Source organism: Athene noctua, chromosome 3, assembly GCF_965140245.1.
Source record: "Athene noctua chromosome 3, bAthNoc1.hap1.1, whole genome shotgun sequence".
In the NCBI taxonomy this organism is placed as follows: domain Eukaryota; kingdom Metazoa; phylum Chordata; class Aves; order Strigiformes; family Strigidae; genus Athene; species Athene noctua.
The window spans coordinates 55239765-55267078 of NC_134039.1; the positions used below are offsets into that span (position 1 = coordinate 55239765).

Here is a 27314-nt window from a genome sequence, read left to right on the forward strand (position 1 = left end):
TGCCAACAGTTAGGAACTGTTGTGAGTCATGCGCAGGGGCAAAAAAAATGGGGCTACTAGGCAAAGTCTTGGACTCTGCTGACTGCCCAAGACTAGTAATTTCATCTTGCCATAACTCACTGGGCTGCCATCAGCAGCAGCTCAGAAGATGCCCCAGTGGCAGTCAAGGTGCTTCTGCTGCATGGAGAGACAAGGACTCCATCAGGCACTCTGACAGCAAGTTGCCCTTGCTCCTGAGCCCCAGCCAGCTCCCACTGGGACTTAGATGCTCCTCAATAACAAAAAACCTTTAACTCAGTTAGCTGTCTTTCATTCTCTACTTAACTTCTATGAAAACATCAGTGACAGCCACTGCTAGTTTTTCTTGCACAAGATTTGGCTCAAAGTTAGGTATATGCTCTGTTTATGTTTTGTATGTATAGAACAAGTAGGAGGGTCATCCAGGGAAAGGACCCATAGTAATTATCTGAAAGTACACAACATGATAATATATCAATGAATCATTCAATCACCTAATAATTGCAGGTAAGAAAAAGCCAGAAAAACCCAATCACTCCTACATGTTCTGCAAAACAAAATGTTGATTCATAAGAACTAGTCTATAGAATTGTGTCTTGTGTTCTTGAAATCTCTATATGCTGTAAATATCATGTATAGTGAAATGACTCATCCATTAAAGGCTCAGTTTAAATCAGAGAAGTCTTGACTTTTTTTTTTTTTCTTAAAGATAAACAATAATTTATTTCTCTTCCATCTTCACAATTATCACATACTGTCCAGCTACATGACCAATGCCATTACATAACACAGGAGAGTTGCCCACCTACACCTTACTTGGACAAATACAATTGAAATTTACAGATTAAATGTACTGTACAATGTAGTTGGAAAAATGTCATTCTTATCTATATGATGGGATGTGGCGTATGATTTATAAACAGATGCAATCTAAGATGTAAAACTTTAAAACTTGTTAAGCCAAGGATACAGTATAAAGCATTTTATTTTGGTATTGTATTGTTACTAAAGTAGAAAAAAGAGAACTAGAGAAATAAATCCAGATCTTAACTTACAGGATATGTATTAGGTTAAGAAATTAATTGGCTTCTCCACTTTTTTTGTTTTGCTTTTCTTTTTCTTTTTTTTTTTTTTCTACAAATGAATAATATGAATATATTGCAGGATAAAGAAAGACTGCCAGATAAAGAAGGTACCGTTATATGAAAAACAAATGAAAAATTACCAGGTAATTTTGCTTACAAAAAAGGTCAAACTATAAACAGTCACAAAATATATAAAAATGCCACATTGAACGAGGCAATCGTACTCTACCTAAACTGGTAGTATACTCTCTGAAAGAAGTTGCGTTCATACAGTAGTAACTGATAAAAAGGCATTGTGCACTCTTGTGCCATCTGGAGATTTAGCACCATGTGTCATCAGTTCTTGGATTGTCATCCAGTTGTCCAAGATTTTCTTGTTTCTCTTTTTCATCATCTTTTTGTGACTCAGTTCGATAATGTTAATTTCCTTTTTGCCCTCGCTACCACTCTGCGGACTTTCCTTAAGACACTCCAGCCTGCTCCTCATCATGAACTCTCGCCTCCTCCTCTGCTCCTTAGCTCGCACCAAATGCTGCTTCCGCTCTTCTTTGCTCCAGTAGCGACCCATCTTCATCTCACTCATTGTATCATCATCTGTCGTCATCCCACTGCGCTCTTCTTTAATTTTTAAGGCACGTTCCTTTAGGATTCTGTCTCGAACTGGTCTCTTTGTGATGTACCTCGTCCCATCACTCCTTATTTTCACTTTCCATTCCATCTTGGGCTCCGCACACTTCTGTGAGTCTTTGCACATGCTCACCAGGCTGAGCTGGCTTTGGGCGTACTCCACAGCAGACTTCTGCTGGATCAGCTGCATATAGCTTTGATAATGCTTTGCATGAGCAGGTATATTCCCGTACCTGTAAGAAGAGCTGTGATATGGAGACAGGTAGGGAATGTGCTCGCTGCTCTGCTTTTCCTGGTCTGTGAATCTACTGCTTTCTGATGCCAACACTGCATTCTCAGCAGCACCGTTTTGCTCAGTGGGTTTGGCTTTGGTTGAGGTTATCTCCCTGTTGCTTTGTCCTGAGGATGACTGATTAGCCACGATTGTGCTCCTCAGGTTTTTCCTGTTGGTTATGCTGATCATCCTCTGGAGAGAGTTATCAGGGGATCGCTCCACTGTCAGCGGAGTGCTCCTGCAACTTTCGGCTGTGTTGTAGGCACTGGAGCTGTCCTTGTCAGACTTCTCAGGATGCTCCATGATGTCATCTAGTTTGCCTCTTTGTAAATCTATGCTGGTGTTATAATTCCTGAACCCTTCATCATGTAAAGCCCAAATGTCTCCATACTGATCCCTCACCTTTTGGAGCCGGTGAGCTTGCATAATATTCTGACATTCAAGTTCAATGTTTCTTAATTCCTCATTAAGTAGCTGCAGCTCATGCTCCACTCCATCTTGCTCTCTTCTGTTGCACTCTATCATGCTGCTTGAGTAATACACATCATACTCTCCATGGTTTCGAATCTTGCACTTCAGTTCCAACAGCTGCCGAAACCTTTCACATTCCTCCTCTGGGTTTCCTATGAAATCAGATTCAATGTATTCCCCAGACACAAAGCTTTCATTGCACTGGAGCTCAACACTTCCTAACCTATCGTGGCTGTGGCCCAGCTCCCGTTTGCTTTGCAGAGTAGTGCTGTTCTGTTCCTCAGGTGCATTTTCTTGCTCCGAGCTCTCGTCATTACGCAGACTTTCATCTGTAGGTCCCACCCCACTGTCCTTCTCATGATTGTTGGATGATGAGGTTGCAGTGTCTGTAGTGCCATCTTCCTCTTCATGTTTCTTTGGCTAAAAAGATGAGCAAACGAAAATGATTATCTAATGCAGACCATATTACACAATAATATTTTCCAGCTCTGTTTTGCTTAAACAGCTGGGATCGGATTTAAACTGAATTAACACAGATCACTAAACAGCAGTCTTACTGCTCATAGCTTTTAAACATTTCTGAGAGTCATGCTGTGGTGGCCATACCGAGTGAAGTAGATGAATTGCACCACTACTGACATATCTTCTCAAGTCCAGAAAGAAATATTTCCATCTCTAGCTAAGCCATCTCTTTGCAGTGCTTACAGATAACGATCACCAGATGGTACACTTTTTTTGATTCTGGATTATGGCCAGAGACTGATGGAGCTGAAATCTTCTCAGACTTGGGAAAAAGCTTCAGTACTGCTATAACTTCAAAAAAATAGAGCAAGCAGCTAATCAAACAATGACTAGTACAATCTAAGAGGATGCAAAAAGACTACTCTTTTTTTTATTTCTTTAACCAGTTAACTCCTTGCTACCTCCACGGAGAAAAGCAAGATTGAAGCCTACAGAAGGCTAGGCTGTTCCACTACACCCTCTACAGCTCTCTCTCAACAATTCCTGCTTTCAGTAGTCTTTTTCTGAAAGACTGCTCACTCTTAATTCTAGGATTTTCCTTAAGTAGACTGCTCTCCGTTGCATCCCTGGAGAACATTTTTGTTGCATATCTAGAGTTTATGTTCCTTAGAAATAAAACCAGCATTTTACCATTAAGTGTAGAACAACACTGAGTGCTCACCATGGGCATAATGTCAAGATTTTAAGCTGTTGTTTTTTAATTCACACTCCACTCACTGTACCTAACCTATTTATATTCTCAAAGAATGTGAGATAATACCTCTCTGAAGAGACAGACATTTTTTATTTTTCAAACTGGATAAGCAAAGAACCATGCAGAGTGCAATTTATATGGCCTGTTTGCCAAATATCTAAGCATACATAGTACCAGACAAATGCTGTTTCACCTTTAGGGGGTATAATTGCATAATTATGTATAATGGTAGTAATAATCAAGGGAGAAAAAAGGTACAGTGCACCTAGTGAAAAGAAACAAACTCAGAGAGGCCACTGTCATAATTTCCTTTTTCTCTGCTTTAACAGACAGTAAAACAAGATGAAAACAAGTCTCCTGTCTCATCCTTTCTGCACTCTCCATGTGCACCTCATGATCACAAACCCTTCATCTGGTTTCCTTTCTTCAATTGTTAGGAAAAAATAATGGCCTAGTCTCAGAAAAACAAAAATAACCTCCACCCCCTAAATACAATATAAGAGTGGCATAAAATAAATACTGAAAGAAACACAACACCAGGAAAATTCAGTGTCTGTGACAGAGCAGTTAAAAATTCCTGAGATGTTTTAGCAATTTGCTGTCAGACAAGACCTGCAAAGAAAATCTTCTTTTTAAAATCATGGCATATGTTTTTTGCACATACAATCTGCAGTTGATAAACAAAATGCACAATAAATGTATAATTGTCATCTGGCTTTGGCAGCCACACCACCAACTACTATCTTTCATTCTCCCTAAATGGGGAGAAGTCTCCCCTTGAATTTAAACATCATGAGACAGAATTGCATTCAGTATTATTCAAAGGATTATACAAAGGTTCAATGTTTCTCGATGTTGTAGTGTCAAAATTTTCTTGAAACTAGATTTTGAAACTGCAAGGGACAAAGGCAGACTTTCATGAATTCTGTAAGTTTTAAAAATTCGGTGGTACATATTTTCCCCATCTGAGATCCTCTCAGATCTTTCTACTTAATCACTAAAAAAGGTTATGGTGTCACAGAAAGTAACAATATGAAGAGTAGTACCAATAACACTCTAAATGACTATTGTAGAATTGTGCCATAATTATAATTTATCTAATCTTTCTTTCCTCAGCTTATTCAATGTTGTGAAGGTGGATAAAGTATATTGGAAGATTTTTTTATTAAGGCCCTTGCTACATTTTTCTGAAGTGGCTGCAACACTTTAGTTTCATTTTCAGGAGTAACTGGAGAAGTGATGGGAATGCAATGTTTTTCCACATCACCCGTTTTTTTTTAAAGTTCCAAAATGTCGCATTTCACTCACAGAAAAACCCAATGTCTAGAGAATTCCTCATGAAGAGTAACCAGAAAGAAGAGAACCCGAACCAGCCAAGTGGCCAGGGTATTCACCAGGAATGCTGGAGATGTAGGTTTTATTTTTTATTTTTCTAGTTTACCTCCTCCAAGTGAGTGCCGCCACATAAGCTCTTCTGGTCTCTTCTCTCACCTGCTTTGGACCTGCTCCAGCTTGTATTCCCCTCCTCTGCCCCCAAACCTTTCAGCAGAGAAGTGACTCCAGTCTGGGTTGCCTACACCACACCCAGGGCACTACACCGTGCAACCCATGTTTCTTACTGCTCTGGAAAATATTTAACTATTGACACAAGGGAGAAGAGCTCCACCAGACACTGGGATGGCCGTGCTGCAGAAAAGTCAGGAATTTGGGTGCCTGTCCCAAATATCAGGCTCCATTCACACTAGCATATGAGGAGAGCCAGGATCTGCTCTCTAACCCTGAGGGTGAGTGACATACCACAATTTGCATCCATATGTCTAAACCCATCTTAACCCCTTAAAAAGGGTGGCTTATCCATGATGTGTTAGCACAGTTATACAGCTTACAGGAGCTGAGCTCCATGATGCTTCCTCTGATGTCTCCAGTATGGTGCCACACCACCAAAGACATACTTCTGAAAAAATCCCTTAAAGAATCTATTTGTATAGGTGTTGGAAGCAGACTTTACAGTTTGGGTTCACGCAAGGAACACTTTCAGAATTGGTGGCTCTTGTTTTCCATGCCACTTTTATCAACAGTTTAAACTTTGCTTCTTCAACTTCCACTTTATTTAGACTGAGTGCATATAACACACTGCCATCCACTCAAGTAACTCTATCCATAATTAACACACACATACACAAGATGTAAAACAAAGCAGACCCCATCTTTCCAGTTTAACAGAAATTAGACGGGTGGGATTGATTTGTCCAAATGTAAGTGTCTATAGTACAGGCACCTGAATATCAGGTAGTCACTTTGGGTTCCTCTCCCTGTCAGGAAGAAACAAGTGCCTGTACAATCAGATTCTTCTCAAACTAAAGCAGACATCCATATCACATTAAATTCTTCCTCAGTATGTGGATACTTGCAGCTAGTCCAATTAAGAAAATAGAAAGTAATACAGATATTTATTGTGCTGCATGTTTTGGGGATGTATTTTTTAAAAAATTCACTGTGACTCAAGTAAGGTAGCCCCTGGCATTTCTGTCCTGGATTTGTCATGCTTGACAGAGCTCCTAACATGCAGACTGAGCAGTCTTTTACAACATGAGATTATTTTATTTTGAAAGGTAGCAAGCCTAATTCCAGGTTAAGTCCCTTCTCAAAAGAGAGAGTCGCAATTGTCAGGGCACTGCTTTTGTCAGTGTTATCTATTACCTATTCCAAACTAAGTGTTTGTTTTCAAACATGTTGTCAATCTCTTCTACAATTACTTATGTTTGAAATACCAAAGGGCTCCTTAGGCCTCATCTTTGCAGTGAGAACTCAAATAATGAGAAGGCGAACTGGCAGTGTGTACAACCAAGCAATAAATGAACCTCAAAAGGTTCTGCATTTCAGCTCTAGCAAGCGTTGATGCCTATAAAATGGCTAATATTGCAGGAATTCAGCCACTGGTTTATTCTCATTTTACAATTTATGACGTGTATTTCAACTCAAAACCCAGACTTCTACTAAAGTTTGAAGGCAGTGAGATTCAGTAAAAGGTTTTAATAAACATAGCCACTGGGCTCTCCTGTCAGTCTCTGTCAGTGAGAGGGAAACTGACCACAGTGAGAAGAATCTTGAGTAGCAGGCTAACCACAAGGTACTGCAGCCACAAGGGAAGATTGGGATTGATTTCAGCGGTGCACTAAAAGGGAAAATGCCCTTCTGCAAACAGTGCTGTTCTTTTAAAACAGGCCTCTCTCAAAAAAGAACTTCCCCCAGATATTTTCACTGCATTTCAGCTCTGGATGAACTAGAATGAAATTTGTATCCAATTCTTTCTCTTCATAATAGGTTTTGATATATTTCATGATACTGATAAGAATTTCTGTGTGGGAAATATATGGTATTCTTTTGAAAGTTATCTCTGCTGCACAATGAACTGCGATGTTGTAAAGGGGAAGGAATACAATGAGTTATAAAATATGGAGAATTACATCTTTCCTCAAGGTTTATTGGACTATTCTATACAGAGAAGATACAATTCTTGACTGAATTCTGTAGAGTAGCTCAAAACCATACAGGAAACACATGACTATCTACTTGATTCTTCAATGATAAACTGTATGAAATTTTTCTGTGACAGTTCACACTATCTGTTAAAATGGCATTCTGTAAAACAGACTCATATTTGGAAGGATATTCTGCCATAGTGTGTATTCATTCCTGCAGCTTGCAAGATTCACGATGCCAGAGGACCGTGTTTTGGTTCACAAAAAATGAGGCTGGCATTGGAGTGAAATCTCCTCAGCCAACTGGGGACTTGAAGATACTCAGCTTGGCCACTGGCAGCTGCAATGAGAGCAGTTTCATCGCTCTGATGGATTATGTGATTCGCCTCAGGAAACTGCTAGGTTTCCCAGCCTAACAAGGAGTAAAGAACCAGTTTTCCAACTTGCTGAGTCACTACATAGAGTCTAGAGATATAGCAGCTGTCACAAATTACTGATGTCCCATTACACACCAAGCTGCATTTGGATGATTCGATTACTCATCAGAAGGGCCAAGAAATATCTGGTTGTCCTACAATTACTTCAAGCAACCCAATGTCAGACACTGACAGAGCACAAGTGACCATAATTTTTTCATGTGTAGCTCTCTTCTAAAGTAATATAAAATCTCAATAGAAGGAAAAAAAAATTATCCTTAGTATAAAATCCCAATGGGGAATAAACAGTCTCAATGGGTTCTGTGAAATCACTTCACAGAACACCACTGTTCAATTATTTAACACTATCTGCAAACCAAATTCGGTGAAATTCAGTTCTTGACAAGAACTTGGGGGTGGAAGGTCACAACTGTGAAGTGATTTCAGAGGTCCCAGCTTGTCATGTGAGGGGCTAGTAGGAGTTTGTAGATAGATCTGCTCAAGAATTTTGACTAGAAGTGGGGGTTTGCATGAAAATGTCACTGTGCAAAGGAAATTGCTTTGTGAAGAACAAGTGTTCTTTCTGATTGGAAATCTTTTGCTATCCATGATAAAATCTGTAGTTAAAAAAAATAAACAAGATGCCAAATATCAGTTCAAAGTAGTTAGTTGTGCAGTAGTTAGCACATGTAACCTGGGAAACTGAGTCTTGGGTCACGGCCTGGAAAAGAGGGTCATAACTAAAAGGCCACTGTAAATCCTGTTGCAAGGCTCCCTTCACCTCTGATCCTGGAGTTACTCCACTTTATGTAAATAACTAAATGCTTATAGGATGTGCAATATGATCTATCATATTCCAGACAATTTACTTAACTATTCTGTCAGTGTCTCTACCCCAATGAATATTTAATTTATATTCAGTGAATTGCTTTAACAGGGGCTATCACCTAGTCAATAGCCCAGCGTCAAGGCTGGAGGGGAGGTGAGGAGGGAACTCTCTAGACGCATGTTCAGGCCCCCAGTGTGGACCAGGTGGTGAGGTACTTGAAGCCAGGTCGCCTGTTAGCCAAATAAGCTCCCTGGTTTCCAGAAGGAGGGTTCTCACAGTCTTTCTCCTTCACTTCAAATAAAAATGCCTTGGGCTTTGCTTTCAAGCAATTCAGAATGGGGAAAAAAATGTAACTCACAAATTTCTGTGGGTGGAAAAACAGTTTTTCCCCAGCTGCATATATGCAGAAGCCAGGAGATTAATTTGGATTTTATTTCTTTGGCTCCACACAGGTGTGCATGCTGACAGATCATCTGATCTGGGAGTGGATAAGGTCACTTACATCTTCCACAATAAGGTACAACTGAGAAGACCCATCCCTTAATGAAACTATATGGCTGGGGGTGCACATGCATCTTTGACACAGTCACACCACTTGCAGCACATATGGGCATGTAAAAGTGAGAACAGCAGCAAGCTGAGACTATGGAACAATATGCTTATTTGTCTCTATTAACAAAACAAATGCTGAGCTGTGCGCTGTTGGTATAAGAAAAATACACTTGTATTACCAAAACACCTGTTGTTTATTTTAAATACCTTTTCCATCTTGTTTTGCAAGCTCTGTGGCACAAGGGATGGCTAATACCTTTCATGCATACAAGAGGGGCACCTATCCCAGCTCAGAGCTCTAGGTGCTACAATGATACAATTTATTAAAAAACCCCCAGTTGACATCAAATATAACAACATAAAGCCCAAACACTTTAGAATTAAAGAAGGAAAGCAATATTACCCCAAGAGTTCAGAGAAAATGAGAAATCTGCACTTATCACAGCCTCCTAAATTGTTTGCTAACTTGTCATACTGGGCCTAAGCATCTATTGTTTTCCTTTTCCTTACCTACAGTGTGCCAGAATTCACAGCATTTTAGAGACAGAATTCCATCAAAGCCTTTGACCCCATTTTACAGTGTACCATGTCATTCTCCATTAATAAAAAAGTATACCTAGCAAAATTTCAAATTATAGGTTTAGTAGCAGTCCTACCTGCTCCACCTCGTTGACTGTGTACTGCATTGCTTCATTATGCTGTTCTTCCAACATCTCCAAGTTTAAGTCCTCTAAGAATTCATTCCTTTCATCATCCAGCCACCCTTCCTCCAGCTGCAAAGAATACATTAGCACATTATATTATGTTAGCAAGGACACATGCTAAAACCGGGTAAACCCAAATGGCAATGCTTGACTAGTTCTTTTTATCCTAATGATTCTCTTCATAAAGCCAGGCAGTAGGAGTTCATGTCTCAAAAAGAGAAGAAGAAAAAAAAGGATAAAAAATGGGACTCATGCCTTTTATCCTTTCTTGAAACAGTATGACTGATTTTCTCTCATAATGAAGGAGACTGCACAGCACAGACATTATTTCCTTTCAAAAGGTATGAAAGGCGCAGCGCATAATCCTGAAGCTGTCATGTTCATTACTGCCGAGAGCCCCTGCGCTGAAAGAGCAGCAATGCTACTAATAGGGCCAGGAGGCAACCGGGTTCTTTCCTCCACAACCTCCATCCCAGCGCTGTGCCCTGCTGCCACCACCTCAATAGAAACCTTATGTTGCATTTCTGTCACCATTTTCCCATTGATCTTCCAGGTAAACAAACAGAGGACAGTGATAGAAAGATGTGGTGACTTGAAGTGAGGTTATTTTTGTTCTTGCAGTGTGCCTGGAAGCAAGGCTTCTCTGTTTGTTTGTTGTTTTCCTCAAGTGTAAAATAATACTTTGACATTTGGTGAAGACAGTGTTGCAGAAGGACAGGAAGGGATGCTGTTTTCTGTCAAATGAGTGTATCCTCTTCCCACACCCACTTTACACCCTTCACATCTTTCTAAACTGATAAAACAGGCACCCCTAGCCCAAAATGGCATTCTTCCTATTTTGTTCATTGTGCACATCTATGCATGTGGCACACATCCATTTGTATCTGTAATCCCTTGCCAGATGGCACACGGTGTTGTAAAGGAAAATATTGGTCAGTGGCACTCCTGGCTATAACGATGAGTTCATAGCAGATGAAAACACTTATTGTTTTGTCACTGATGAAGGAACCAGAGGAAGAAGGTGACAAAAAGATGACAAAAGGTAGAAGTCTCAGCATTAGACAATTACAAGAGTACCAACTATTCATGTCCCAAGACAGCAAGAGCAATGTAACACGGGTCAACACCTACAGCAGAAGTACCACTGCCACCTACAGCAGAAGTACCACTGCCTCAAAGCCAGGAGAGCTCTGGCCACAGATGCCATTCAGAAAAGTTACACCAAACTAGTAAGTAGTGGTTCAAAGCTACACAAGGAACGACTGGTGCTGTGTGGTACTTCTAGCTGAATACTGTCAGTAAACGATTGTTTCCTTCACAAACTCTGATGTGGTTTTGCCCATGTCAGTGAACTTTTCCTCTTATAAGAAGCATAAGCTTTTCACCATTTCCCTTGGCAAAGTCAGCCTTTAACATTTTGGGATTAGAAGCAGGCTTTTTTTCTTGAGGACGTAATTCTTACATTTGTCCTTAATGGGACTTTTAAAGCCATTCTCTGAAACACTTGGTAATGGCCACTAGTTTTGTTTACTTGTCTGGTTTGCTTTTTTCCCCCAAAGAAAAACATGAACATAGTCTTCCTCTATCATAAAGGACACAGTTGAATTTCCCTCATTTGAGGAAATCGCAGAGATTAACAAATCTGGAGGACAAAAGATGAATCTCACTTGGGCAAATCTGCTGCTTTGATTGTGGAAGACCCAGTACCTAAATGCTTATGTTATGGTACAACTTTTAGAATAAAAATAATATATGGCTCAGTATACATGTGCACTACATAACTCTGTGTGCACATACACACATGTGAATGCATATACCTGTGCCATTTGTTTACATATTAAGAAGGTTGTGTGCTCCTCCAGTGTTCTGTTTCAAAACTTCATTATTCATCGGTATTCACTGCGTAAATAAATGGTCAGAGAAAGTTTTCGTCCCTGTTACCGAATGAATGTGCTCAGCACTCACCCTTCAAGACTGCAATACTTCCATTACCATTTTCTATCTAGAAGTAAAATCCTGCTTAATCCTGCCGTCTTTTACTAGAGTCAAAGAAACACTACTAGCAGAAATGTTTGTCGACAGCCTAATTTCTGACATACTATGGCTTTTTCTTCAGTTTTGTATGAATATGTTCATAAAACACATAAATTAAACAAAAAACCTCAACACCAAAGCCCCAAACCCAAACCAAAACACACTTTTATAATTTGGAAAGAGCATTCATATGGGAATCTATAGTGGTATAGCTAAATAATTCCTTATCTCATATTGATGTAACTGTTTCACATTGACCAGTCTAAACAAACACAGAGAATGAACTTTTCCTGAGCATGAATTTTATAACTGGGTGGGTTTGTGCTCCCTACTGAAAAACAAAACCTTATTGAAAAATAATAAGAATAATATAAAAAAAACCTCTTCCAAAATTTCTGCAACTTCCAGTGAGGGCAACAATTTTGCAATATAAACTGATGCATGACTTTTTTTGCTGTACTGTCATCAGTTTTATGGGAATTGTTTACATTCCTGAAAAACAGGAAGGGAATGAATGATGAAATTCTGAATCTTTTTTAACTACTGTATTCAAGGAGAGATTCCAAGTGGCATTGAATTACACTTACTCAATTTAATTTATACAGAATACGCAGCTAGTGAGACCGAGAATATCAGATCAATAGTATGAGTGACAAATGGCAACATAACCAACTCTGAATTGTTGGCAGATGGAGAGAACAGTGACAATATAATGTCTTTTTGCTCTGCAGTGGCCTATAAATAGACTACAAAGGGAAGTACAAACAGTACTCTTCTTCTACTCTACCTCTCCTTTAGTCTGACGATCAGCCTAACATCAATGATATGAAAAATTCCTAGCATGGCAAGATTCTTGGCACTGGCATAATTTTATTTTTAAAACCATAGAAATGTTTCTAAAAGCTTTTGAAAATGCACCTCCCAGAACATAATTTGTAATGTACAAGCAGGTTTTTGTGACCAGGGTGCTTTGAAAACAATTAGATCCAGGTTTGCTGAACAGTACTGTAGTGAAAATTCCATAATTGGCACATAAATGAACAGTTTACATGCCTGCTTATAAGTCCATAGGATAAAAAGAGCCATCACCACTGACCAGCTACAGCTTTGTGTAAGTTCATATAAATGACTGAGGTAAGTATGTGAAATTTATCCTCAAAACAAACAAGAATCATGTAACGAGTAATACATAGTTTTCAAGTTCTACCTCATAGTTTATGAATATCATATTAGTGCTGTCAGCTTTATTTTTATGTTTGCTTATTCTGTCCGTTGGAAAGGAATTGCTTAGTTAGGGGAAAAAAAGCCCTAGTAATATCATGTTATTTTCTTTGTTGGCTAAACAGGGTCAAAGCTCTGCAATTATCTGTTCCCTCCTTTTGTCAGGAACTCTGTCATTCCTATTTCTCTGCAGTTCATCACTTACAGTGACAGTGAATGTACGGTATAACCTGGGTTCTGGCTCAGAGCACCTCTTTAGTCTAACCTGCATCTCTGGTCTTGCAACCAGCAACACAATTTTCTTGCATTCTTCACTGGAGAGCAATGCCACTGCCTCTTCCCGATTCTGGACATCTTGGCCATTTATCTAGAAAATAAATGAAAGTGGCACATTAGTTTCTATTTCCACAAAGCAACACACAATAAAGGGCAGATATCAGCTCATTTGAGCTGAATGTATGGACAATGAAACTTGCGCAATGGGCTCATCTTCAGCCCCTCAGTGGTAAGTGCCTTCACTCAATTATGCGCTTACTGTAAGAGCGGTATCGATCGTTGAAGAATGGCGGACATCAGAGGAAGCAGTTATGTTCATAAATGTCCAGCCTGGGCCCTGGTAACATACATCTAGCAACACAATTAACCAGCCCCTGACAGGTGACGTTCATCTTTCTCCGTTCAGAGTAATGGAAGTGTCACTCTGAGATAATAGTGCTGGTGGAAGCAAGACTGGTAATGCTACAGCTGAAATCAGTCACACTGTATGCTGGTAGAGAGCCAATTAGAGAGCTACAGTATTATCTCTCACCATGCAGTGCTCACAGGCCACTGCTTATTGCTGTTCCATTTAATCATTTCATATTTGTGTGGACAGCTTAGTATCCAGAACCACACAAAACATATGTATCCCCCTTACAAGGGGACAATAAAAATAAAAGTGGTTCTTCAACAAGAATGTGCTTTTTTCATTACCTTTCTCCTATTCTGTCACTTCACTGAAACAGCCATGTCCATGACTGCATGGTAACAAACACACTCTGCACTTCTAAAACATTTTATTGAGGGAATCAAACAGAAATCTTATTTTCCATGTGTATTTGTTTGTCTAATTCACAGCACAAGAGGCCGATTATTCTCATTGTAGCAACAAAAAACCACACTTGGTCTATTTGAAAATGGGTGAAAACAAAAGTGCATGATACAGGAAAATGATCACCCGCTTTGCAAGTTATTACATATAGCAACTTATAATGATTTCTGAATATTGCTTAATAATCCTGCTTGCCCTCACTGTTCTGTGGAAATTTACCAAGGACTACTGTGTTCAGCAAAAACAAGAGACATGTCCTTGGGGAGCAGATGTGTTCTAACAAGTTGAGTCTTTACAGAGTACAGATAGCCAAGTATGGACAGTAGAAACTAGTATGCTAGTGCTTTTAGATAAGATAAAGGGAGTAAACAAGCTGGGATCACTCTTGTTTGAGAAATTAGTTAGGAGAATCTGCGCATGCTCTGAGGAATGGAGTGAAAAGTACAAGGTGAGTAAGACTGTGAGCCTTCCTCCAGAAGACACCCAAGGATGACCACCAGGAGGCAATGCGCAGGCTGACACAAACCTTTTGAACTAACTCCACTTTACTAATATGTTTGTATTGTGTGACTGTGAATATGTATATCCACACTCTGTAAACTTCTGGTAAAATGTGTTGTTGGTGTGCAGGTTTTGTGGAGAAATCCCCTTGTATCCCAGCGCCGGAATAAATATACTTGCTTTATAACTCTCTCCAAGTTGTAGAGTCTCTTTCCACACATCATGCAAGACACAAGGATCTTAATATTTGGGGGAAATAAAATCTCACAAGGGCTTGATTTCAAAGTAATGAGAACTTGCTGGTAAAAAGTAAAGTGAAAGCTGCATTTCTGCACATATGTTTGGCCTGAAAGTCTTGACTCAAACCACAGCTTTAATTCAGGCCAAAGAAAACCCCAGTGTATCCTGATTATCTAATCAGAAATGAGTAAAATGTCTGAGACCTTTCAAAGCTTGCATGAAGGGATAGCTGTGGTCTGTGGAGGACCAGACAACCATTACGTAACACAGAGTTGCCCTAACCTGAAAAGCAGAGATGCAGCCACAGAGGTGCAGAAGCAGATCTCCAGCTTGTGCTAGACACTCCCAGCTGCAGTGGCTGCTCCGGCGATTCCTATCAGCTGAGCAACTGGCCACCTCTTGGCCCCACACAGCCTGGAGATGCCCACCCCACACCAGCTGCACCATCACGGGGGATGAGCAGGACTTCAGCCTGCCCCACAGCATCTTACCCCCACAGACAGCACTTGTCAGCCTGGAGGTTCACAGCTAAAAATAGGGCAAGTTTAGGCAAGTCTCACTAGGACTGTCCTCATAAAACCTTTCCCCTGACTTTGTAATATTTCATGTAAAATACTCATGCTGTTCTCAGATGCTTAAGGAGACTGGGAAGGTGACGAGACAGGTTTGTGAGAATGAGAAGGAAACAGTTTCAGCCTCAAAAACATAAGGAAATCTGCTGTAATTTTGTGAGAAATACAAAAACCAGAGCATCCCTCCCAGACTTAACCAATGTCATCCACCATCCACAGAAAATGCCCCCACGCTCAAGGATCCTGCTCTCTCCCAGGCTCAGCGTAATCTCCTCGTAATAGCACTGTCACCTTCTATTTCTCTGAGTTATCTCATCAATAACAGTAGATAGAGGGTCAATGTGTTTCAGATATGAAAGTAAACCCCACATAACTCTCTGGGTGTTAATTTTAATGATCAAACTCATAGCTATATATCAACACTGACATTAAAGTAATGCTCCAGTCTACAAAATGATGGCAGAATTACCTATGCTTTTCTCTTGCTCCTGGAATCTTTCCTCAGAATTGAAATTAATTTTATTAGGAACTGGAGAACGTTTGCCTGAACTGCTGTTGGCTCTCCACCCAGAAATTTTAGAAAGCAAGGAAAGAAGCAGAAAATGGACCTACCCTCTATTTCCTTATTTTGAAATGCATAGAGTAGAAATGAAAGTTGTTCTACTCAGACAAATAAACTAGGTTTTTATTTTTGATTTTTGAAAGTTAAAAATATTATTATAACCTGTTTTCTTTCTTCAGTAGGTATTGTATAGAAAGATGCAGAAGGCAGTGCACTGACCTTTCCACACCTAGACACACCCCACAATGTGGTCCCATAACTCCAGGTACCACCAAAGAACTCACTGACCTCACACCATGGTGTCTGTGTCTTCTGAGGGGGGAACGCCACCTGTCTGTGTCTTCTGAGGGGGGAATATTTTCACATTCTCAACCACACTGAGAATAAAGCAGCATCCCCCAGGTGAGCCCTGGCATTAAAAGGTAACTTACTATTTCTTCTCCAAAAGATAGGCCACTTTGGTAAGGCAGGTCGTAGACCCTGTTGTGTTAGCTAGACTCCCAAAGCTGATACCAGGGTAAGAGATACAGGTACACACTTCAGCAAAGACATTTCCTGCAGAAATGAAAAGACTGGAGGGAAGGAACAGGCTGATCTTGAGACAACCTGAAAGCTCACGTGCCCAAATTAATGAAGGGCACTTGTGGAACTTGTTACAGAAAAGTGACTACTTCTGGGGCTTCAGCGAAAAAAGGTCAAAATACAAGGGAAATCAACTGAGAACCAGAACTAAAATGCTACAATACAGCAAAGACATTCCAGTCTACTGATTTTTGGTAGCTGTTTTGTGATTTTGTCACTGGGGCAAAAAATGGACTATTCATTGGCAGCTGAAAACAGAAACCCACTGCCATTCTAGCTACTTCCCTCTCTGTACAGGTACACTGCCCTTCTCCAGAGCCAGCAGCTGGCGACCCTCACCCACAGGGGCTACACTGTATCACACAAACCTGTCTTTGGGGCAGGTCTTTAAATGATTAGATCAATTGAAACGAAAGGTGGAAAAAAAAGCCAAGGTGAATTAGAAAAGAACTCAGAAAAGCAATGATTTATCGGAGAAGGAAAGAAAATATTAACAAAAGCTTAATGAATCCCCTCTCCTCAAGTAAGTTCAAGGTCATCCCTCACTAACAGCACATTTTTTGTATGAAAACTCTTACCACCTGTGCTTAGTACAAGTGAGTTTTATCCAAATTTATGTGATTGGTGAATGATCAGCAAGTCTCTGACGCCCACATTTATGTCTGCAGGATCCCTGTCTAGAATTTGACTCTGAGATGAACATAGTGGAAATTAGATTTACTAATAAATATGGCAATAAAAGACATAGGACATAAGGGCATGAGCCAGAACGAGTTTGTCATTCCCATTTTTCAGTACATGCACTCTAGCTCCCAGCTATTATGTTAAAAAACAGACAGACATGGATTTTCTCATCGATCATAGTAATAAAGAGAACTACCTTCCCTCATTAACAGTCCATAGAGAAGACGGCATTGTGTGTTTGTCTGAAGAAAGAGTTTAAGGAAGAGTCTATTGTCACATACTTGCAAAATGCGGTCTCCTTCACGGATCCGGCCATCTCTAGCAGCAATGCTGTTTGGATCAACCTGCACAGGAAGATATCCCGTAACTGAACATGGAAACATTTTTACAGGAAATGACAACAGCTGCACAACTGCACAATTTGAAAAAGTGCCATATTTACTCTATACAAAGGCAATCTGAAATTTCCTTTAGTCATATGAACTCAACAGTTCTTTACATAATTGTATAAACTTGTTTCAGATAAAAGCCTAAAGACAGAAAGGGTTGGAAGCATATGATTTTCAGATTAATACTTTCCTATGCCATCATCAGGCACTAACCTTCAGCTGTCAGAGCGCTAAGAATTAATGACAGAGTTCTGGAAGTTCACTATGGACTGAGGTGCTTCCGCAACAGCTGATACCTCTATACAAATGGGTCTGTCTCTGGGAAAAGAGCAGGTTTATTTTTCTTTCATGGAAACATTTACTATTAAATTATTATCTCAGTTATCAATCTGTTATTTCCTCTGGAATTTTGCAGCTTGTAAGGAAACTGCAAAAAAACCCCAAAGGATCTATATTCTATAGATCACTCACAGGTATTGTATATCATTCCTGGTCTGAGTCAGTTAATTTTAAGTTAGTTTAACCTAAATAGATGTTTAGGGTTCCATTAACAGTTTATCAAAGTCGCTACAGCTCATCCCTGAGCAATGACCTACTATTCATTGCAGGGCAATTCGATCTATCACCTTTCACTTGATGGTTATCTTAAATCACTTACTTTGCCTCGTCATGCCATAAGCTATTTTTTCAAACCAAGCATTTTGAGTTGAGTATTTCATTTGTAGGTTACATCCTCTACAGCTGTTAGATATTATTTTCTTCTTGTGCATTGTCATAGAAAGAAAAAATGATTCTGAAGTGTTTAATCAAGTACAAAAGACAATACAATTACGTTCACTTTAAAAGGTCTGAGAAATTCCTACCATGTAGGAAAACCAGTACATTTCAGATATAATCCTGGAGTGTATTAAGAGATTCCTGCACTTTCTTTGTCCTCACAAGGTCAATCAGACTTTAACAGCAGCACTTACACAACTGATGGAGGACTTATTCTTTGGTAGTTTTATATTAATTCTTCATTCTTGTTCCAATGCTGTGCTTTTCAGCTTCTTTGACATTGCTGCTAGCCTGCAAAAGTGCAATCTTACCTTCATCCCTGTTCACTGATATGTAGGAGAATTCTCTCTATTGATCCTCTCTGTCCATGAGCTTCACTCAGAATATAGAATCACAGAATGATAGAGTATCTCAAGTTGGAAGGGACCTATAAGGTTCATCGAGTCCAATTCCCTGCTCCTTGCAGGACTATCTACAACTAAACCATATGACTAAGAGCACTGCTCAGCTAGTCCTTGAACTCTGACAGGCTTGTCGCTGTAACCACTTCCCTGGGGAGCCTGTTCCAGCGACCGACCACCCTCTCATTGAAGAACCTTTTCCTAATGTCCATATTTGGTTCAACATGTCACAAAAGCAACAAATTTGGAACATGGTTCACGCAGGACAATCACCAGTGACCTTGGACTCACAAGAGTTCTGCTTACTCCAGAAAAACAACCCTCTTTGAATGGCTGGAGGCTCAAAGGGAGCTAGTGTTCCTGGAAGTCTTGTGGACTGACCCTGTGAAACACTAACACCCTGTGATTTGTGCTGGACACCATCTTTTCCTGGTGAAGCCAGTGAAAATCTGAGAGTTCATCCCATCTCAGTATCCAGTATTCTATTTTTTGTCTGGCAAAAAAATAATTATTAGCCTTCCTGACACACTCCTCTCCCAAGCCACTCTCTCCACCCACCTGTGGTATGCTTGTGTGTACCACAACTGTAACAAACCCACAAATAATAAAATAATGATTATCCATTGTTATAATTACCAAGGCTGTGTCAGGGGCAGAATGCAAGCAGGGTGTGGAGAAGGCACTTCTTAAAAACTGCCAGATTTCCATCGTAAGGGCAGATTTCTTTCAAAATTCAGACCATGCTCAGACTGCTTTGTACTTCCCTAACTATGATGTTGTAGTTAAAAACATTCACATTAAAGAAGCTCACTAGTAATAATTACACTAGTTGGGCAACATAATTTAATTTGATAATCCAGATGAATTGGAAGTGACACGTGCTGGCTGATGGCCAACACTTCTGCACTCTGGTCTCAGAGCACTAGCTCATACATTCTCTGGCATGTTCAGCCCCCCACCACAAGCATCTCCCATGCTCCTCCCCATTGCCATGTCCTTACCTCGCTGACATAGATCCCTGTGTCCTCCTCATCATCAGTTCTGTAACAGACAGTCAGCCCCAGCTTCTCCTGGCTGCTAATGCGGCACAGTTCCACCTCCTACAAGAAAACATGCATGCTTGTATGGTGGCTTTTGCCAAGGGTAGAAAAAATTGTGTAGCACAAGGGAGCACCAAGCCACTAACATACTCCTACTGTAGGACATGCTCACACTGTATGACCTACTCATACTGCCCAGTCTTGGGACACAATATTTTGCGTGCCACTTGAAGGGGGAAAATATTCTGTGAATAAAGAAGGAAATCCTAGTACATTGTAGGTTCAAGCCATATAGAAACAGTTCAGTAAGACATGACGCACTTTGAGAAATATGCCTGTGCATTGATTTTTCAGGTTTTTTGCTTTCGGATAACAGAAGCTGACTTACAGTATATTACATAGTCATTTTAGTCCTATCACATCACCTATTGATTTATAGGATATAAGACAGACTGGCTACACATCAATCAATCCATCACACACGTGCTATTCCCTTCTATCAGCAATCCAAGCCATAAAGCAAACACACAGCCTTCCATTAATAGCATAATTCCTCCCCTGGCCAGTTCAGTGCCATAGCTTCATTGCAGAAGCTGTTAGGTAACAGAAGGATGCTTCAAGGAATCTCCTGTGGAGCTGAACAGCCGTGGCATCCTCCTCAATTGTGAGATGATGCAGAAAACATATTTTTAGTGCCAGATGTCCCAGCAGTGGCATCTCATGAAAAGTGCAAGTTTTAGGGCAGATGGCACAGTCATAACTACTACATACACCCATCTGAGTTAAGCATCTTTAGGGTTTCACGGGGGAATTATTTACAAAAATGCAAAGCTGCGCTTGGTTTGAACACTGTGTAACAAGCAATTTTAATAAAGCACGATGAATCCAATAACACAGAGTATTAGCTTGGTTGCCAATGGGAAACTTTAGTTGATATATACATTTAAAGGGAGTTTGCAGTTGGCATTTGGAGCTTAACAGGTTCTGCTTCTCATGGCTGTGCAAAAAAAGAAGAGAGACAAACTCATGCTTCAGTTCTCAGTCTGTGATACAGAGCTTGTTCCTCCCCATTCCCAGAGATGTCACACAGGTTAATACATAAACAAGCACAGGGTGCACAGCAGTGAGGACTCACTACTGAGTCTGATCAGGCTGTGGGGACCAGGTGTCATAATGGCACAACTTGCAGAAAAACCTGAGGTTTACACATATGGGTTAGCTCATGAACCCCGTGTCATTTTCATTTCAGCTGAACATCTTTCACAAAGTGCACTGCTGGCTCGCTCCCCTACTTCCTCACCAACATACACATCTACATGGGTTCAGTACCTGCATAAACCCTACAAACTTCTCCATAGACTGTCTTAATGAAAACTAAGAAAATGTAGAAAATATCATGAAGCCTGTAGTATTCTTTAGTTTTTCTTAAATATGGCAGGAGTTTTAAATAGGGTGGTAAGAAGTGGAATTAGTCACCCGTACACAATATACATCAGGTCTGAAAGAAGAAACATGGGCCATGTTTTATTAGGGAAGAGAATTGCAGTGACCTGATTTTGGCATTGGGAGCAAAAGTATGTGTACTGGTGGGAGGCTTATTCAAAACCCATCATAATTGATGCCTCCAGAGGGAAAGAACACTTGACTAGAACTGTAATATTAGGGAGAAATTACAGTAACAAAACGGCTTCAATTACAGCAACAAGGTATACTTTTAAGGAATAAAGAAGCTTGCAGACCCTTGGAGGCCTATAAGAAAGCCTAAATACACCATAAAGGACTGAGACTGGGGCCTTTAAATCAAGGCAAATGAGGAGCTGTGCACAAGCTGAAATCCATTGACTTTCATTGTCCTGCCAGCACAACCTCCCGTCTCACTGTGCTAAGGCTGGCCAGGGGCCCCAAGGACTGCTCCGAACATAATTTCTTTGGTCAGGAATGACCTTGAAGTTCTTGTGGATGATTTGTCTCAAAATGTTACTACAAAGCTGTACAAATCTGTCAGGCTGCAAACAAACCGAATCCTTTAAGTGTGGTTGTTTAAAGAGCAGAATAAATTAAACATTTAGGGCATGAAAGAGCAAAGGAAAATGATGATGAACCTAGAGGCTCCATCCTGGGAGTCAAAGAGGTTTGCTAAAACTGTCTCTGGGAACTAGCTGATGACAAATATCAGTGACTAATTTCCTCTGACTGGGATGCACCACTCCTGGCTGTACATAGTGCCTGCGTTGCCACAGCTTTTGTTTCTCTATCCAGTGACAGAGCTTAAAGCTGAGATCTGTACTTGGTACTCTTGGGACTACCTCTTTCCTAAATGACTCTGGGGCTCATAGTTTGATGACTGCGCATGGCTGTGGCCAGTTAGAATCTATCTGTAGATACCTATGACTGAGATAGTGGTACTTAGTGTTAAAGGCCCAATAAACATTTTGTGTTTTTTAGTCTAGACTCAGGTATGTACATAAGTAATATCTCATTCAGCATGAGGGAGAAGTTGGATGAGGTCTCTTACTTTGCATTGGAAGTCATTCCAGGTAACTGCCTTTTTACCACTGCACATCTGCACTACTAACTTCATGGTATCTTCTTTTTTACAGCAAACACGATACATCCTGGTCACATTCAAACAAATCAGGCTTGACAAAACATGTTTGGAAAAGTTAAAACCCCTTTGTAAAAAATAATCTCTCAAAGCAAAAACCCACTAATCTGATCTTTCTATAACAAGCACATCTGAAACAACTTCAACAGAAGAGCAGCAACTGAGACACTAGAGAACCTAGACCATCATGGGCAAAGGCATTTGATATTGGATTTTGTGACAGACGCTTTTTAGTGTTTTTTTTCCCTGGCTGGTCTTTAACAGAAGAAACAATAAGTTTGGCAGCAGTAATGAATTTGTAAGAATGTAATTTCCTTCTCTGAAACCCCTTTAGATACATACACACACGCACCCCCCTCCACACACACAGAGTTGTTTCTTCTTGGATTTTGTGTGCATGTAGGGACTGAACTGACAGTCTTCAAAATTCAGCATTTTAAAAATCTGTGAGAAACAATATTTGGGGATTCATGAAGTGCACTGACAGACAGATGGTGGAAGGAGAGAGACTGAGGACAGAGCTCAGGAGATGACAGCCTCCTCCTCTTCTGGGCATTCTGGGGGCACCTGCCTCTCAACATGAAGATTATTCTGCTGCCAAGTGACAGAAATCAATGCCAACTGCTAAATCTTTGACTTGCTTCTTCTTTTCTCTGTGTGGGCAGAACAATAATTCAGTGCATTGTCACAGTGAAGACAATACTTTAAATTGTTTTGCCATAAATTATTTGGTTGAAAGACAGACATGGAAATTAGAATAAGGACTACTCTGACTAAGAGTGGGCAGAGACTGGAGTAATGACAGCAGTTTGAAACTCCTTGCCTCTGCCTTTTCAGATCAGTTGCTGAGGAGATGGGCTCCGAGGAGGAGGATAGTGGTGGGGGAACCCTTTTGAAAGCACCAGAAACCCACAGCAAAACTGCAAAACGAGAAGGCAGAAGCCTGGGGAAGAGGGAGAGCCTCAAGTTGCCCCCCCCGAGCGGGAAGAGTGAACTGCTTCGAACTAGGGCAGCGGGGACTCAGAGCAGGAAGAGACCAGAGTGACAATGCCCCATGCCCCTCACGTACAAGAGCAGCCCCTGGGGAGCACAAGCGACCAGGAGCGCAGAAAACAGGCGGGCAAATAGGGCCTGGCACATCAGAAGAGTGTGGCGTGGCAGTTGGCACAGGCAGGGTGAGCAGACCATCTGGGTCTAGAACTTATCTGAGCGAGTTTCATCTTATCGTCCTCCACGAGCAGACTGAACCATGGTCTCCACTTGTGTCAAAACCACCACCAGAAAGAACGTGGCGACTCAGATGGAGCTGCCACGCAAACATGCAGCGGTCCAGGTCCCAGGCTGCAGGGAGTGCCTGAGCCTGTCAGTCCTGTCGGAGGGCAGCAGTGACAGCACCTGTGTCCGCTGTCATCAGCTGGATGACCTGCTCAGCCGGGTGTCAGAACTCAAAGAAGAGGTCACTAGATTAAGAAGTATTAGGGAGTGAGAAAGGGAAATTGTTTGGTGGAGTAACGCCTTAGCACCCTGCAAACAACAGGAGCAAATGGAAGCTCCAAACAAGGCAGGCATTCCCTCATCCTCTTGCTACCAGGCAGAAGGAGGGGACCTAAGAGATGGGGGAGACTGGAAACAGGTCCCTGCTCGGGGAGGCAGGAAAATCCTCTCCCCACCTCCCTCACACTCCATGGTTTCCCTTCACAATAAATTCGGGGACCTGGAACTTTTGAATGAAAAAGAGAAGGAGGAAGAAAATGAGACAAACAAGGAAGAAGACCAAGGTCCACCAAGGCCAGGTCGTTCTGGATCAGGTATTAAAACCAGTTCTGAAAAGAACCCCAGAAGAGTCATTGTAGTGGGTGACTCCACTCTAAGGGGTGTCGAAGGCCCCATATGCAGACCAGACCCGCTTCATAAGGAAGTCTGCTGCTCCCTGGGGCCCGCGTCAAGGACCTCACGGCAAAACTGCCTGCTCTAGTGAGACCCAAGGACTACTACCCTCTCTTGGTTTTTCAGGTAGGTAGTCGTGACATTACCAGGAGAAGGCCTAAATCAATGAAGAGAGATTTCAGGTCCTTGGGGAAACTGGTTAAAAGGTCGGGGGCACAAACTGTGTTCTCCTCCATCCCTGTAGTTGGGGGGATGGATGAAGAATAATACTGGAGAACTCAGCAGATGAACTTGTGGCTCCAAGACTAGTGTTACCATCAGGGCTTTGGATTTTTCAGTCATGGATTGGCATACAGGATGTCAGATGTTTTGGCATCAGATGGGATGCACCTGTCCTAGAGGGGAGAAAGGATCTTGGGGCAGGAGTTAGCTGGGCTCATTGACAGAGCTTTAAACTAGATTTGAAGGAGGAAGGGGGCAAAGCATCAGCCCATCTGAAGTGCATCTATACCAATGCACACAGCATGGGTAACAAACAGGAGGAGCTTGAAGCCATGACGAAACAGGAAAATTTTGTTGTAGTGGCTATTACAGAAACATGGTGGGATGTCTCCCATGACTGGAGTGTGCCAAGTGGTGGCTACAAGTTCTTTAGGAGGGACAGACAAGGAAGAAGAGGTGGTGGGATGGTGCTGTATGTCAAGGACTGTTAGGATTGCTTTGAGTACAAGTGTAGTGAAGACAGGGTGAAGTGTCTTTGTGTTAGAATCAGGGGGAAGGCCAACAGGGCAGATGTTGTAGTGGGAGTCCACTATAGGCCACCCAATCAGGACAGAGAGGTGGATGAAATATTCTATAGGCATTTAGGCGAAATCTCATGATTGCTTGCCCTTGTTCTTGTGAGCGACTTCAACTTCCCAGACATCTGCTGGAAATACAACACAGCAGAGTGGGACCAGTCCCGGAGATTCCTGGAATGTGTGGGAGATAACTTCCTGACGCAGCTGGTATGAACCGACCAGAGAAGGTGCCCTGCTGGATCTCCTCATTGTAAACAGAGAAGGACTGGTGGACGATGTGGTGGTTGGAGGATGACTAGGGCACAGCGATCATGAAAGTTCTTAATCATGAGAGTTCTCTATTCTTAGAGAGGCCAGGAGAGGGGGCAGCAGAACTGACATCCTGCACTTCCAAAGGGCTGACTTTGTCTTGTTTAGGCAACTGCTTGACAGGATCCCTTGGGAGATGGTTCTGAAAGTTAGAGGGGTCCAGGAAGGCTGGACACTCTTTAAGAAGGAAGTCTTAATGACACAGGAGTAGGCTGTCTCCAGGTGCTGTAAGAGAAGCTGGCAACAGAGAAGACCATCCTGGCTGAACTGGGAGCTTTGGCTGCAACTGAGGGAGAAAAGGAGAGTTTACAGCCTTTGGAAGAAGGGGCTAGCCACACACAGTGATTACAAAGATGCTGTGAGGCTATGCAGGGTGGAAATCAGGAGGTCTAAAGCCCAGCTAGAAATTAAACTGGCTTCAGCAATCAAGGACAATAAGAAATGTTTCTATAAGTACGTGAGCAGCAAAAGAAAGACCAGAGAGAGCCTATATTCCCTGCTAGATGCAGGAGGAAACATGGTAACAAGTGATGAGGAGAAGACTGAGGTGCTTAATGCCTTCTTTGCCTCAGTCTTTAATAGCAAGACTGGTTGTACTGAGGGAATCCAGCCTCCTCAGCCAGAAGACAGAGACTGGGAGAATGACCCACCCACAATCCAGGAGGAGACAGTCAGTGACCTACTGCATCACACAGAAATACACAAGTCTATAGGATCGGACGAGATACACCCGAGGGTGCTGAAGGAGCTGGCTGGGGTGCTCGCCAAGCTGCTTTCCATCATTTACCAGCAGTCCTGGCTGACCGTCGAGGACCCAACAGGTTGGAAATCGGCCAATGTGATGCCCATATATAAGAAGGGTCGGAATGATGACCCAGGAAATTACAGGCCTGTCAGCTTGACTTTGGTGCCCAGGAAGCTGATGGAGCAGCTCATCCTGAGTACCATCATACAACACCTGCGGGACAACCAGATGATCAGGCCCAGTCAGCATGGGTTTATGAAAGGCAGGTCCTGCCTGACAAACCTGATCTCCTTCTACGACAGAATGACCTGCTTATTGGATGTGGGAAAGGCTGTGGATGTTGTTTACCTTGACTTCAGTAAGGCCTTTGACAACATTTCCTACAGCATTCTCCTGGCAAAACTGGCTGCTCGAGGCTTGGATGGGCACACGTTTCGCTGGGTAAAAAACTGTCTGGATGGCCGGGGGCAAAGAGTTGTGGTGAATGGAGTTAAATCTGGTTGGCGGCTGGTCACGAGTGGTGTCCCCCAGGGCTCGGTTTTGGGGCCACTCCTGTTTAACATCTTTATTGATGATCTAGACGAGGGGATCAAGTGCACCCTCAGTCAGTTTGCAGATGACACCAAGTTGGGTGGGAGTGTTGATCTGCTCGAGGGTAGGGAGGCTCTGCAGAGAGACCTGGACAGGCTGGAGCCATGGGCTGAGGCCAACTGGGGGAGTTTCCATAAGGCCAAATGCCGGGGGCTGCCCTTGGGCCACAACAACCCCCAGCAGCGCTACAGGCTTGGGGAGGAGTGGCTGGAGAGCTGCCAGTCAGAGAGGGACCTGGGGGTGCTGACTGACAGCCGGCTGAACAGGAGCCAGCAGTGTGTCCAGGGGGCCAAGAAGGCCAACGGCATCCTGGCTTGTGTCAGCAATAGCGTGGCCAGCAGGGACAGGGAAGGGATCTGACCCCCGTACTCGGCACTGGTGAGGCCGCACCTCGATTCCTGTGTTCAGTTTTGGGCCCCTCACTACAAAAAGGACATTGAATGACTCGAGCGTGTCCAGAGAAGGGCAACGAAGCTGGTGCAGGGTCTGGAGCACAGGTTGTACGGGGAGCGGCTGAGGGAACTGGGGGTGTTTAGTCTGGAGAAGAGGAGGCTGAGGGGAGACCTCATCGCCCTCTACAGCTACCTGAAAGGAGGTTGCAGAGAGATGA

At 42.1% G+C, this 27314-nt stretch overlaps 1 protein-coding gene across 4 annotated transcripts in view; it reads right to left on the minus strand.

Annotated features, from left to right (window-relative positions):
* Positions 1-770: 770 nt before the first annotated feature.
* PDZRN4 (PDZ domain containing ring finger 4) overlaps positions 771-27314 on the minus strand; it is a 275991-nt gene continuing 249447 nt past the window's right edge. For all 4 annotated transcript variants that reach the window (XM_074901541.1, XM_074901540.1, XM_074901542.1 and 1 more), the window contains 5 exons: positions 19729-19827; positions 17442-17504; positions 13195-13296; positions 9627-9743; positions 771-2895 (listed from right to left, as the gene is read on the minus strand). In XM_074901541.1, coding sequence (XP_074757642.1) covers positions 1369-2895; positions 9627-9743; positions 13195-13296; positions 17442-17504; positions 19729-19827 — 1908 coding nt within the window. In that variant the 3' untranslated portion in view covers positions 771-1368. The remainder of the gene's footprint in view (positions 2896-9626; positions 9744-13194; positions 13297-17441; positions 17505-19728; positions 19828-27314) is intronic.